General features: G+C 41.8%; 1 protein-coding gene across 2 annotated transcripts in view; it reads right to left on the minus strand.

Moving 5' to 3' along the window:
* CNTNAP5 (contactin associated protein family member 5) overlaps nucleotides 1-15,500 on the minus strand; it is a gene marked incomplete at its 3' end in the record, with an annotated part of 850,995 nt that overhangs the window by 369,400 nt on the left and 466,095 nt on the right. For both annotated transcript variants that reach the window (XM_084247346.1, XM_084247345.1), the window contains exons 9-10: nucleotides 6,869-7,018; nucleotides 3,992-4,163 (exon numbers count right to left, since the gene is read on the minus strand). In XM_084247346.1, the coding sequence (XP_084103472.1) occupies nucleotides 3,992-4,163; nucleotides 6,869-7,018 (322 nt within the window). The remainder of the gene's footprint in view (nucleotides 1-3,991; nucleotides 4,164-6,868; nucleotides 7,019-15,500) is intronic.

Here is a 15,500-nt window from a genome sequence, read left to right on the forward strand (position 1 = left end):
AAAATCAACAAAAAACTATCAACCAGAGACACTTTTAGGGGGGCGGGGGCGGGAGGGGAGGGATTGGGGTCAGAATGGGGGGCTGCAATTGTATGGGGAATATAACAATAAAATTTATAAAAAAAAAAATAAGAACTCAAAAAAAAAAAAAAAGAATGAATCAGTACAGTGACGTGGCAGGCTACAAAATAAATACACATAAATCTGTTGTATCCCTATATACAATGAATTAAAAGAGAAAGAAATCAAGAATATAACCCTACCCAAAAAGAAATATAGAAGATGAAAGACTTTTGCAATGAAACCTATATTACAAAAATAGAAGACACAAAAAAAAGGGAAAGATTTGTTCGTGGATTGGAAGACTGAATACTGGTAAAATGGCCCTGTTATCTAAAATCATACACAGATTCAATGCCAGCCCTATTAATTACATTCTTCAAAGAAATGTATCAAACATTATTGAAATTTAAAAAAAAAAAAAAAAAAAAAGAAGGGGACCTGGGAGGATTGGACCCCACTCCACAGCCAGGCCAGTTTACATTGATGGGGGAGAGGAGGGGTCCAGGAGGACCACCACTGAGGGGTGAGGAAGAGGTGAATCTCTGTAGTCTATGCGGAAGGGCAGAACAGGGGTCCGGAGGAGAAGACTGTTATATTAGTATATTAGGGCAGGGAAGGTGACACTTAAAGAAAATTACAGGGCCAGTTACACCCTGGACACCAAGAAACACTTGCCAAAGCTGATAAAGCCTGGGGACAGCCAAGAAACACCCCTCATCCAGTCAAGAACCACTCCCTCATCCCAACTTACAGGCAGGCTGATGAAGCCCAAGGAAAGTGAGAAGTGGCAAAGGGAGAAGAGGCAGGTTCCAGCCTCAATCTGCTGCTGGTAAAAGTATTGCTCAGGAGCACAGTGGCGTGCGGAGTGACTTAGAAACTGCTCCCCGGACTGATAAACCAACACCCCAGGAGCACCCACACAGTACACACCAGAAAGGGATGGAGCAAGCAGCCTCCTGCCATTCCTTGCTGTTGTTCTTCCCTGGACAATACCCGCAGGGAGCTCTTCTCAGGCGTAGTTTCATTCTGTCCCAAGGAAACACAGCTTTGTTTTGCTAGATGGGGTTTTGGCTTCTTTCATGGACATAGGAACCCCAGAACATGGAAGGAGTTAAGCCAGTTCAGTCTACTATCCACAGACTCTACAGGCAGAAGTACAGGTATGAAAATCTAGATAGATCCTTCATCCTCACCTCTCTCACTGCGCCCTCACCCCAACCCAGTGGTAAGCTCCCTGAACTCAGACTTTGCAATTGCCTATCAATCAGGTTTACTTTGATTAACACTTTAAAAATAAAACACAACTCATAAAATAAATGAATGAATAAAAAGATAAATAATAAATAAATAAATAAAATCACCTCCATTTCTAGCCCCTGCCCCTCTCCAACAAGTGTTAAAAATAAGTTAAAAAAAAAATAAGTTTGGAAAATAATTAATTAAACCATGTCTTTACAATAGTCTTCCCTTCAGTTAGAGACACTGTCTGGTAAATCAAGAAAAACCTACCGTTTCATCCACCAAACTAAACATAATGCCTTATACAATTAACCAAAACACAATTGTATGTAATACAATTAACCAGACTACAATCACACAAAAGTAATGATGCAGTATAGATGGCAATGACTCTCATGTAATCAAAAAGAATGAGAGCTTCCTTGATTAGAAATTAAGGTATCATAAGAGATCCCTTTTGATAAATGTTTCCCCCATTGCCCTACACTTTGCAGAAGACTGTGCTGACTGACCAAATCTGATGCTTCCCCCCATCATTAATAAAGACTAGAGGGGAGGCACCATTCTGTGTAATTATCTTTTATTCTGAAGTCTCTAAACTAGCACATACTAATGAAGCGCACATTTTATTACCCACTTTTCCAGCTGGCCAAATAGAAAAAAAATGAAGTAGAAGAGCCAGGAAGTCTCTGTGATTTGTTGGTGATCCCATGTCAGTGGTATTAACATAAAAACATGTACATAAAGTTCCAACAAATTATATCGATCATTGTGAGCATTAGTGGGACTAGGATCTGCAGGGCTGACTTCTGTGCTGCTTGGCTCAGCAGAGGCACTTGCTACATCTCATCAATACCTGCTGGACTGAGACAGTCACCTCTCCTGCTCTGGGCTGATTCTCTTTTAATCCATCCTTCTAGCTTTTCCAGAGCATTCCTTTCAGGCAAATATGAATAATTTTGTAGTAATTCTCACCTAAAGCATGACATCAAATCCTGCGCCCATAGATTTTCAGGATCAATACTGGTCCAGAACTCTGGACATATTCTCATACTTCATCAAAATTACCTACTTTCCTTACTGTGCTACATTTTATTGAATCAAAGACACTCCTAATTGTAAGAGAAACCATTCTTTTATATGCTACTAAGAATACATGTTGCCAATTAGATAATTATTCACTATAAACTGTAAAAACTGGGGCCTCCCCGGTGGTGTAGTGGTTGAGCACTGGGTTATGAAGCTGCCCGCAGCCTTTGCAACGCTGGTTCGATCCCCAGCCACCAGGTGAGGGTCCCACATGGCACACAGACCTCTCCTGCCACCCGGTGCTCCCCTCAGCAATATACTTCATTGGTCTGCCTGTTCTGCTCCCCGCTCTGGCTCTGGTGAATTCCCTCACCCTCCCACGCTTCTGACTATACCCAGTGCTTGTATAAACAAATAAATAAATCTTTTAAAAAATTGTAAAAACTTCACAATATTTGAGCTTTTAATATGAAAAATGAGCATCTTGAGCTGATAAAATACCACAAGCTATGATCCTTTCATTCTGTGTCATTTTGCATGCTACATTCTACCAGCTCATCCTATTGATGCCTCCCACCCCTCAAGAAGGCCACTGTCTTTTAGTATTTAGCTCAGTACCTCTTCTTAAAAACCTCCTTGATTTCATCTTCCTCAAGGACAGGCTAAGATGCTGTTGCCATGTGTCTCACAATAACAGTGCACTTGATCATTTACAGCACTTGTTTGGAAAGGCTCATTTATGCCCTGAAGAAAGTTGCATTGAGACATTGAGACCACATATCAGGAACACATAAGCAAGCACTTGAGATAGATAGATAGAGATAGATAGATAGATAGATAGATAGATAGATAGATAGATAGATAGATAGATAGAAAGATAGATAGAACTCATGTCACAACTGATAGTTGACTGAGGTGACTAGAATTGGTAGAATGAAGGAGATACACACTAGAAAAGAAATATGGCGTATATAATAAACCTTGCTGAAAATTCAGAATAAAGCCTCATTAATTTTCCGCAGCATGTCTTTGAACCTAGAAAGACCCAATACAAAAGGCACCAGAGCCCAGGAGAAATGCAGAGAGAAATCAAGCTTTAATTAGATTGTGAGTTGCAGAGGTAAAGGCTGATACTCTCTGTCCACGGTCTGATCTCTCCTGCATCAAAGAAGCAGAGTTAGGGATAGTGGCAGCAAAGTCAGCCCCGGAAGTTACTGTGGATTACTGGGTGCTGTCCACGCCTCTGCTGCAGGATCCCCAGAGGGCCTGGCCCTCATCTGCCTGTCAGACAGGACACTCACCACAGTGAAGAACCAAATGGTTAGGAGAGAAGCAACGTCTCCCTCCTTTTCCCTTTACTCTTAATTTCAGAGTAATCAAATGTTGTTTATGCATAAAATTTTAATCCTTTCACAAATTTGTATTTTGATTTAATTTGCATATCCCATTTACTGCAAGTCAACATGAAGAGAGACTCAACTAATTTAAGCCATTTTTCTCTGGGCCCGAAATCCTTTCAGAAATATTTTCCATTAGGCGATTCAATTATATCTAATGTGGCTAATGTCAGTGGATTAGAATTTTGCTTAAAGAAACTCATATTTAGAACAGTGAGAACGGGAAAGGGGTGGGGGAACAGAGGAGAAGAGACAATAATTACCTGTCTTTGATGCTACACAGATCAATGTGTAAATCACTAAAATTCCCCAGGGAACCTTGCTGAACTGAAATGAGGTCCTTGGGCTGGTTATCAATAAAGATGAGCCTCATGCAGCCTTGGAAAGCCTTAATGGGATTTAAACATTGGGAATCGGTGAGATTGTCGGGGCACCCTGTGGGACAGAGAAAAAAAAATGAAGAATACTGAAATGATCAGTCATTGCTTTGGCGACCTATTGATGGACGACCTCGAGGTCTAATTATTTTGGTACTTTTTCATTCACAGCAGTGCACGCGTTTTTGTTGTAAATCCTAGCATCCTCAGAGAGGGGACAGAATTGTACAAAATGGGGCATACTCAATCATTGTACAACAAAAAAACAAAAGGCGTCAGAGGGAATACCGATACTATAACATCTATCTCTTTCTGATTTCTTTTTTTCTTTCCTATTGGTAAGCTATTTGACATTCCTTTGCATGGCATATTTCACTCATCCCAAGGAAGCAGCATATTACAACGGCTTGGGAATTTTGGTTCTGTCTTGAAACACACTTCTAAATGCTCAATTCAATTCTGAATTACACTTTCAAAGGAAATTGTGCTTTGGTAAGGATGGTGGCAGAGTAATTGTCTGGTTAATTGTTAGCATTAACAGGCTTAGTTGCTGAGAAAGGTACACACAGGAATGTAACTGGAGTTTTGAAAGGATGTGCAAAGCAAATCCAGACACTAAGGGAACTTACGTGCTTAAATGTACATAGTTATAGGGCTATAATAGCATACATGGAAGGTTAACACCATACCTTTTTAAAGGGTGTTCTTTAAAAAAATAATAAATCATATTGATTTACCATAGCTTGCAACTAGGGCACATCTACTTCTCATTAAGACAGGTATAAAGCAACAAAGGTATATGAATGCTCGTGCTCTTTATAAACTCCATCCCATGGTTTTAATAGGTTCAGAGCATATGGGAATGCAAGCTTGAAAATATGGCAATAACCCATAAATAATGGGGAATTATTTCAGCCATCTCTAATAGACAGTCACTGCTGGGCTGAAGCCCAGCAGCTGGTTAACAGCTCAGAGAAACACTATAAAATGAAGAGAGATGCTGCAACTTCTAATTGAAGCTGTAGAGAGAATTTATGTAAGTTGACTATTATTACTCAAACTCATTTTTCACCTTCCATAAGTTTGCAGGCTACATGTGGGGTGTTTGTTTAAATGCACTAAAAAAAAAACACAGATAAATCTTCATCATCTAAATCCAGTGGCCCCAAGAATACTCCTTCAACTTGGGAACAGGAGTCGTTTTGGCTGTAAGGCATTTAGGATGTTTAGGTATCATAATTATCCAACAATGTTTTTTCCCCAAAATGAGCAAAAACATTGCCTTTTTCTCTCTTTCAATGACACATTGCATATCATATAAAGTTACATAATCCATGAGGCATATCTTTGGGGCCCCCAAAACCCTTCTTCTGCGTCCTTGATAGTACATTGGTCAGCATTCCTTTGCTGTCACTGGGGGTTCATGAAGAACAAAGATGGGGGTGAATCCTGATTCTACCTTCACACAAATTATCTCACCTCAGCCACATCAGTTTTATTATCTGGTGTTTATTATTAACTTGATTGCAAATTACTGCATGAATTAAATGAGGTAAGACACTTACAGCATTTACACTGAATAGAAGTGTTCTCATTTAAAAGGGATTCGTTATCTTTGTACATGTGAAAAAGATTTGGAGTGAAGGACAGAGGTCCTGCCTGAGGCCCTAAAAATAATTCTTAAAGCTGTCACTCAACATTGCTTCCCTCCCAGAACCCCCTGTATGTTTACTGCATCTGTGCTAACTCTGTTTTGTCTTTTAAAGCTTGACCACCAACATTGTCACTGGTAGGAGAGAAGTGATTTGCAAATTCTATTTAAGAGACTGCCCTTTATAATTTTGCACAAAACTCTCTTTAGTTTCCTAATAGAAAAAGAATAAGCAAATGTAAAGAAACCCTAGTCCATGACCACATCACTCTGAAAGTTGAAGCCATTTGTCCGTGGTCCCTGCCCTGCAGGAAGCACTGTGCTCTTTCTCACGAGCGCTCTCTCTCTTGCTCCCTCTCTCTCTATATATAAATATTGGTACTCATACCTTTTATGAATGAAATGCATTGAAAATGTTAAATAATATATTTATTCATCTATAAAAATATAGTAGCTGCCTAAGCTCATTAGCTGCCTAAGCACATTTTTTTTAATCCTTTCAGTTTTCCTTGTAATTTTGTCATTGCAAAATTCCCTGTGATTCACCTAGAGTTGGGAGGGCAGGATCTGTACTGATTGTTCCATGTGGAGTTACAAGTTCTTGGATGGCTGGGTCTTACTGTGTGGCCACCAGGGATGTGAAGAGGGGAAACAGAGGTTCAGACATCAAGGCAGCAGAGCAGGGGCTGAGCTGCCTGAGCAGGCTGGTGGTTAGATTCTTTCTCTTGCAAGTACTGCTGACTGTTGGGACACTTTCTCCAAGTTTTCAGCTGAGTTTCTCCTTTCAAATGTGATCAGAGAGCTTGGCATGGCTACAAAAATCTCCTTTGTATGTTATATAACACCAGCTCTTATAGCTCAAGTTCTTTTTCCTCAGCATTGACCTAGATAATTTATATTTGCACAGCTGTGAAAGAGTTTGCTTGTCATTATTTTGGGCTGTGGGATGGGTGCCTGTGTCCGTGTGTGTGTGTGTGTGTGTGTGTGTGTGTGTGTGTGTGTGTGTGTTAGGAGAATAGTCTAACTGACAAAGAAAGAATCATCAGAGTGGAACAAACTGTCCACTGTATCTCTCCCCCTCTATTTGCAACCTTAAAAGCTGGGGCTATTACCTCCAAAGTAGTAGCTACTTCCAGAATAAATCTGCACCCGGCTGGTGTCCTGAGCCGGGGATGCTGCATCATTATCCAGAGTGAGAGTGATGCGGTTCCTTCTGGCATTGATGCTTACCGAATGCCACAAGCCATCATTCAAGTTGCTGCCTGCAAAAGAAATAGGAAGGGCAAGCAGAGAGATGATTGATTTGGGAAGTTTGGAGAGAGTGGGCTCATTTCCCTCGCCTGCCATGGCCATGAGCGTCCTCAGCCCAGTCCCCAAACTTCCCTCTTCTTGCACCAACCCGCAGCTCTTCCCAGGAGTCATCTTTTTCACTCCTTTTACCACTTCATCCTGTTATTTCCTTATTCAAATATGCTGAAAAATTTGATATGTTTGGTGTTGAAACAAAAGTGCCAAACACAAGTTTGCAAGTGTATTACAACCAAAAGTAGTTAACAGATTAATTTGATTTATTGGTATATAAATACAAAGTCTAAAAAAAAAAGCCCCTTAAAATGTTGCCAGTGGCTCTACCTTTGGGCGGTGAGATTACAGGCAATTTTAATATTTTCACATCTTTCAACCATACTTTTTAAAATAAAAATAAACTTTTTAAAGACAAAAATAAATGAAGAGAGCTCAATTCTAATGAGGTGCCAGCTTGAGGCAGTTTTTTGTTGGCGAGGTAATAGACTAGTTCAATTTTAGCTTTTTCCATTTTCTTATGTAGCACTGGATGAGTTACCACCTTTGCTGAGCTCAGGTCTGATCATCTGTAAACATCAGGACACCCCGTTTCACTGTTCAAGGGATGAATGGAAATCAGACAGTATCTTAGGGCAGCTGGTGGCATAGTGGGGGTTTATTAAAAGTGAATCCCTCTCGGGCCTCCCCTGGTGGCACAGGTGGTCGAGTGCTGCGCTGTGAAGCTGTCTGCAGCCTCTGCAGCACTAGTTCGATCCCCGGCCTCCGGCGAGGGTCCCACATGGCATGGCCGACCTCTCCTGTCTCGCCCACTACTCCCCTCAGCAGTGTATTTCATCAGTCTGCCTGTTCTGTTCCCCACTCTGTCTCTGGTGAATCCTCTCACCCTCCCATGCATCTGGCATGTGCCCTGCTTCTTGTGTAAAATGAATAAATAAATCTTTAAAAAAAAAAAAAAAGTGAATCCCTCTCTTGTTCTTTCGCCCCAGCTCCCTCTATGGCACACATGCTGTGGACCTATCTTATTGAGGAAATGGTGTCAGGGATTAGTCCTGAGAATTTCAACTGTTTACTCCAAAAAGTTTACCCTGTTAAGGCTCTGTCCCAGGTCAGCTGAAGGAAACATCGTGGTATTAACCAGTTTAGCAACGAAGGTGTGTGCAGGACAGGAAAACACAATGTTCGTTTCTTCCCTCAATAGTCATCTGTCATGCCTTGCAGCGTCTAGGACCTTCCTTCTCATTGCCTCTGCTTCACCCAGACGGTCAGAGACAATAATTGTACTTAGGGGTCATTGTGAAAATCACACCAGTGAATATGGTTGTGTAGGAAGGAAAGTTTATGCCATATCATAGGGACACAATAATGTCAGCTAAACATGGACACAACAACAAACACAATTTGTCCCCCGCATTTGGGACTGTGGATATTAACATCACAGGGTCTCTAAGCTGGGATAGTTCATAGTAAAATAGAAGATGCAAAGGAAATGCTTCCCTGTAAGTTCAGGCCAGTGGGATAAAGAGAAGCAAGAAGCAAGAAAGGCACTTGCATTTCTGAGTGGGACAGACATATGAGGGTTGTGAAGAAAGAAGACATGACTAGCTCCATCTGAGGATGGCAAAAGGACTTCACAGAAGAGGTGGGGACAGCTTGGGGAAGTTTTGGAAAATGAGCAAGCTTGCCACTCAGAGCAAGAGGCACTGGCGAGTCTGTTACAAGGAAACAAAGGTCTGAATGAGAAACCAGCTGGAGAGGACAGGGAGGCAGGTGGCAAGAGGCTCCAGTTACCCTGGGACTTTTGTGCAGAGTAAGGAACAGGTTTCATCATTGTTTGAGAAGTGATTCTAGAGAGCACTTTACCCAAAGCAATTTTACCAGAATCTCTGTGGATGGGGCCCTTGGCACCTGCCTTTTTTAGATCCCTGGGTGATTCTAACGTGCAGCCAGGAATGGAAATCACTGCCTTAGCACTGACTAGTAGGAGTTCATGAGGCGTCTTTAGCAGGGAACAACATGGGGGAGGGCTGTGCATTATTCCAAGACTCTGGCACAGATTGGAAGTAGAGATGGTGGGGCAATTGCCTGCCCAGGTCCAGGCAAGAGAGGAATGAAGTTCCTAGCCAAAGGACCAGCAGTGAAACGGAGCATTAGGGATGGGTTAAGAGCTATTTCTGGAGGTAAAAGAGATCAGACCTGGTCGAGACTCCTGGCGAGGTCCATAAGAAACCCGCTGGGAGGAAGCATGCACAATCAGGGCTTCTCAGAGATCTGCAGGGTTTCTCAGAGCAACTACTGGAGAGTTTGTGACCCTGAGCCCTTCAGTCGCTGGGAAGTTTGCCCAAGGAGAAGCTCGGCAGCAGGCTGGGGCCCAGCTTGCCCTGCACCAGGGGAGCGTGCCCTATCTGCTGGAAGCAGTCCAGAGGTAAGGGACTCCCCTGGGTTTTCAGTCCTCTTCTTCACGGCCATTCCTTGCTGCACATCTGCTGGGGTGGACAGCATAACCCAGAGGCTGCTCAGCCTGGCGGCCCTACTTTGTCTTCAAGGCCAGGTTTGGGTCCTAGAAACAGGGGCACTGCTAATGAGGGAGAGCCTCTCTCAGGTGCTTCCTGGCGATGATTATTTCACTTGTGTTGGGGGCATTTGGGGGCTGTAGAGCCAGATGGAGGTTCTCGCTCCCTTTTTCCTGACATTTGCATACTGGTATAATGCATCTGTATAAAACATGAGAGTGCATTTTGCAGATTTGAACTGTACACAATGTGGTTTAAAGGGAGTCAGTAACTAGTTGAAATTATAGGGTGTAAGCAGCTGTGGGTCCGTATCCAGGCAGGTATCAGGTAGAAAGTACATACAGAGGATCAAGGGAGTTTTGCATCTAATTAGAGATGCATATTCTCATCATTTTATAGGAAGCTGACTGATAGAGAGCCTCTGCTCTCAGAGTAGATGGGGTGGGGCCACTAGTTTGCATGTCCCGATTCCGGCTCCCACCCCCCCCCCAAACCATTATCCATGCTCTGTTTTTAAAATAATGATGATTTGCTTGGTTATTTCGCTTCTTTTCTTTTGGGTCTGGTTTTCCTTTTGATTAGATCTCTTTCAATCTTTTCTTACAAGATCCCTAGTGCCTGCAGGGGGAGCCTGGGTGAAATCTTAGCTCTTTACAGGAGAATGATTGCAACAGGAGCTCTTGATGCTGACCACACAAAGGAATCACCTGGGAGCTTTTGGAAAGACAGGTCCCTGGGCCCCACACCAGGTTAATTAAGACAGACTTGGGTTGGGGGGTGGCCCCAGGCCTTGGAAGTTTCAAAGATCCCCAGAGATTTAATCTGGTTAAGAGCTACCCCATTAGAGGTTTCATAAAAAGAAGAGGGGAAATAGGCAAAACAAGAATGGCTTGGAAAAGCTGACCTGGGAAGAAACTACAAGGAAAGAAAGCAAAGTGGCATATTCCTCTCCACCTGGGGACTCCTTCCCACTTCATTCTGTTAATGGGCCAACATAATACCCCTAGAGTTTCTTCAAGGTTTAGTATTTAAGATCACCCTTTAGAGGTACAAGCTTAAGCGCTATTGATTATTCACAAATTAGGAAAAATCAATTCTATAAGGTTGCTTCCCCCGCCCCCCAACCTCCCTGAGATAAATAGCTGCAAAAGATTAGACATTTGTTATGGAGAGAACAGAAAAGCAATGCCTTTGAGGCCAGGGACAGCTTCATGGCAGGGAAGAGCAGGGGGCAAGGTATTTAGGGCAGATTCGAGACACTAAGTATCATGTACAGGGTGGGACATGGGTTCTGGAAAGACTGTTACATAGTGACAAGCATAACCTTCCTGAATTTTAAAATATTGAGAGATAATGTCATCTCTGACATTGGCAAAGAATTAAACTTAAAAAAAAAAAAAATGAAGTTGACCAAAGGGAGAGGACATGTTTTAATTCTTTCCAACTTCTCGCCATCATTGCTGAAAGAGAATGCTTCCTGGTCCTAGAACACAACCTACCACATTAGGTAAAATTTCCTTTCCGGAAAAGGTTAAATAGGCTGCTCTGTGCTTGTTCAGGAACTGAACTAAAACTTAAAACATTTTCTGAGTGTCTCATGAAGAAAAAAAAAAGGCAGTTTCCATCCTCGCAACTGAGCTTGCAAACAAACTTTTGAAACACAGCCCAATTGTGAAAGTAGCTAATAATACATGCCACCAGTACTAAATATCTATAATGTGCCCAGTGCTTTAAATATATAATTCCTAATTCTGGCAATAGTACAGAAGGCCAAACTTTATTGCCCTCTTATAGATGCTCAAACAGAAATCAGAGAGGCTACCCAGGGTCATCTGGCTACTCAGAGGGAGAGCCAGAATTCAAAGGATAGGGGGAGCGGTGTTCCCAGGTTGAACTCCTGCTGCTCACCCCTCTTATAAAACCAGCCTGGCCTGTCTAGGAATTGCTTTGATGGGCAAGTAAATCTGTAAAAACTATTTTCTATTGTTGGGTTTGTTAGGGGGAACAGGATGTCCTAAAGCTAATTCCATACAGGCTTTGTGGACTCCACCCCCACCCCAGGCCAAAGCCAAAGACACTGGGAACTCCAAATCCCATCACCACCAAAGGGAAGGTGGCTGGGACCTGAGGGTGGGGTTAAGCAGCCAGGTTGGTATAAAGCCAGACACGTGGGCTTTGGAGGGGCACCCATTTCGGCTCCCCACCAGCTCGCAGCGTCTGGCCAGCTCTGAGAGTGACTTTGGGTTTCCAGGTCGGCGTGTCGTGTAGGATGCATTAAAGACTTTATTTCCCTATTTTCTCCCTGAGTTGTACATTTTCCTTATTTCCTTTTCCCTTGTAAATAAACCTTTTATTAACCTTTTGTGTGTGCCTGTAGTGGAGTATTAATAAGTCCCTTTTAAGCGCGCGGGTGAGGACCCACAGCCAGGAACCCGTTCAATATCGGGGCTGCCCTATAACAGGTTCACTTTACCTTCATTTATCCATTTATTTTTGGAACCGTTTTATTGAGATAAAATTGATATATCATATAATTCATCTATTTAAAGAGTATAATTCACCATATTTTATTATATTCACAGCCAGGCAGCTATCACCACAACTGATTTTCTAACATCCCATACTACCACCCCCAAAATAAAAAGAAATGTAGCTATCACTCCCTAATCTCATCACCCCACCTGTAGTTCTAGTAAATCAACAATCTATTTTCTATCTCTATGAATTTGCCTCTTCTAGACATCTCACAGAAGTGAAACCACACATTATGTTCCCTTTGGTTTTGTTTACCATGTTGTTTCGAAGTTCCTTCTGCTTTGAAGCTTGTATCAATATGTTTGTGAAGTTGGATAATATCCCACTGCAGTCCTATACCACACTTGTTTGTTCATTGTTTGACGGATATTTGGATTGTTCTCACTGTTGGGTTAAGATGAATAATGTTGAAGGGCCTCCTCTGCTGCCACTGCAGCACGAGTTAGATCCCCAGCCAGGGAGGTACCCACATGGCGCAGCAGACCTCTCTTGCCTCACCTGCTGCTCCCCTCAGCAGTGTATTTCATTCAGTCTGCCTGTTCTGTTCCCCACTCTGTCTCTGGTGAATCCTCTCACACACCACACCCCCCACACCTCTGGCCTGTCCACCTGTTTTTTGTATGCATAAATAAAATCTTTTTTTTTTTTTTAAAGAACAATGTTGATCTGAACCTTGGTGAAAATATTTCTGTGTGGGCCTGTTTTGAATTTGCTTACAGGTGCACACACAAGCGTGTACTTGTTGGGTCATACAGTAACTGCATATTTAATCTTTTGAGGATCTACATCATGTTTCCAAAGTGGCTGCCCCAGGTCACATCTCCACAAGGCAACTTCCTTTTTGACATCACTGAGTTCAAATGTTAGTTTGTCCTTTCATGGATCTTCTAGCTTCCAGAAAGAATGATTTCACTTTAGTTTTTCAGACTATGAACTTAGGTCTGACATTGGGGTTCTAGCTCTTTGTCAGTGCTTTTGCTTTGCTTTCTTATATTGTATTGTTTGTACGTAATAATGTTATTATCAAATAGCTAATGTTTTTTTTTTACCGTTTATAATAAAATCTTCACAGCAAATTACTGTTCACATATAACACTGAGACTCAAGAGACATAAAGTAATATTCTGAAGACATTGTTAATTTTCATATAGAAGAAAGATTTTCCCTTAAAGAAGCACTGGACATCATGGACTGGATGGTTCTCTGTTGGGGTAGGATATCTGGAAATATGTAGGATGTTTAACAGCATCATGACTCACTAGATGCCAGTAATAGCGCAAACTCCTGGCAAGAGTCCCTGGGATGGGGGGGGGGGGCTGGTAGGATGGGAGGCTAAGTGGGTGGGTGGAGTGGGGAATCCCCTTTGACTGCAAACCACTCACTTAATGGACTAATTTTGAGTTTGCAGAATCTTGGCAATTTATATCCTCTCTCTCTCTCATCCCTAAATTCCTAATGGATCTTTACATTTCTAAATTCATCTTGTATTAGTGTCTCTCTTGATGGACTGACAATAGAACCTTGACTGTGTGACTGTCCCAGACCCTCTAAGTATCTGCCATTAGAACCATAAATAAACACAGAGATACAGCCTAGCCAGAGCAGTCTGCAGGGCTCAACTCCCAGCCTTGGAAATAGCCTGTTACAGATTTCCTTGAGGCCTTTACTCGCCTGTTACCTCTACCTCAAGAACCTGCCATTTATAATTTCTAGGAATTTAGACGGATTCTTTAATCTCTATAAACCCGTTTTCTCATCTGGAAAAAGGGACAGAATTGTCTGGCTTGACTTGGAAGTTTCTAGGCTTTATATAACCCCCTAAAACTGTTGTCAATATCTTGTCATACCTACCTTCACTTAATAGTTCAAAGGTAGTTATAATTTTTGAGAGAACAAGGCAGTGGATATATAAATAATCAAATAAGACAGTCTTAAAATGTCAATCACCTCATAAAAGAACATGTTACAATTATTAAGCCCATTATGCTAAACTTTAGATCTTAAGTTCTGCTTTTCTTGGATACCTTTTATCCATAATTTATTGTATCCTATTAACCCTTCCCTACATACAGTAGATTGAACTCACATATTTCTCCAAACTTCTTCTCAAAATTTTATTCTATCCCTTATGGTGGCTGGGAATTTTGCCTACTTTTTTTTTTTTAAAGATTTATTTATGCATGGAAGAACTGGGGTACAGGCCAGAGGTACAGGGCATGAGAGGATTCGTCAGTCAGAGAGAGTGGGGAGCAGTACAGGCAGATTCACTGGGAAGCGGAGCAGCAGGCAAGACAGGATACCGACATATGTGGGTTAGCTCCCTGACTAAGGATTGAACTCAGGCTGCAGCATTGATAGCATGACAGCGCTGAGACTTAACTCCTACACTGTGAGGGAGGACCAAATTTTGACTACTTATGCCCCCCTGCCTCCTTCCACTTCCTCTTTCTGATTCAGGACACCTGTCTAGATCGAACCAGTTGAAGAACACGGTCGTCATCAACCTCAAAATGAATATCCCTTCAGTAGGTCATGGGCTGGAGAATGGAACTCAACCTGCTTATTTTGACATACTACGCCTTCTATAATTGAGTTTCCATCTGTCCTCTCAATCTCAGTTCCCAACATCACTGCACAAATTCCTTACTCTAGATATGCTCCAGTGAATACACTTAACTAATTTTAACTAAATGGATTTTCCACTCCAAACCAGACACTGCCTGCCTGCTACCTCCCCTGTTCTCTATCTGTCTTTCTGTCTATCTGTCTATTTCTTCTAATGTCCAGTGTTTATCCCCTAGTGCTTCTTCTCCTAAACTATAAGGACAGGTTATATATGGATATATATCTCTACATATGTGCATACAGAGACATATTTAAACATATAGAATTTAAATTCTATATATTTACATATGCACATATATATTTAAAGTTTAAAAATACAGACACATTTATTCTAAACTTTCAAAATCATCTAATACACTGCAGGGAATATGAAAAGTGCTGAATAAACAAGTCAGTAAACCAAGAAATGAAGACAACTTCCTTGACTAGACCAATTCAGTGATTTCTCCTTCTAAATTCATGTAATATCCGTTGTTGATCTATTCATTTAGTTCATATTATTTACTGCTATGTACTATTAATTAACAATTCATCTCTGTAAGTTTCATCTCCCTAATGAAATTACCAGTTCCTGGGGGTCAGAGTCTGAATCGTGTTTTGGTATCCCCCTCAGCATCATCAGGGCAACAGCCTGCCCTCTGTAAACACTCACTGATTGATTGAACACAAGCTAGCAGAGTCTCCACTGCCAATTGTGAGCAGCAGGGCCGCCTCTGGCGCATGGGTCATAAATCACAGGTTAAACCTTTCCTGGTTGTTAAAACCTAGC

This window comes from Talpa europaea, assembly GCF_964194135.1.
Source record: "Talpa europaea genome assembly, chromosome: 1".
NCBI lineage: Eukaryota > Metazoa > Chordata > Mammalia > Eulipotyphla > Talpidae > Talpa > Talpa europaea.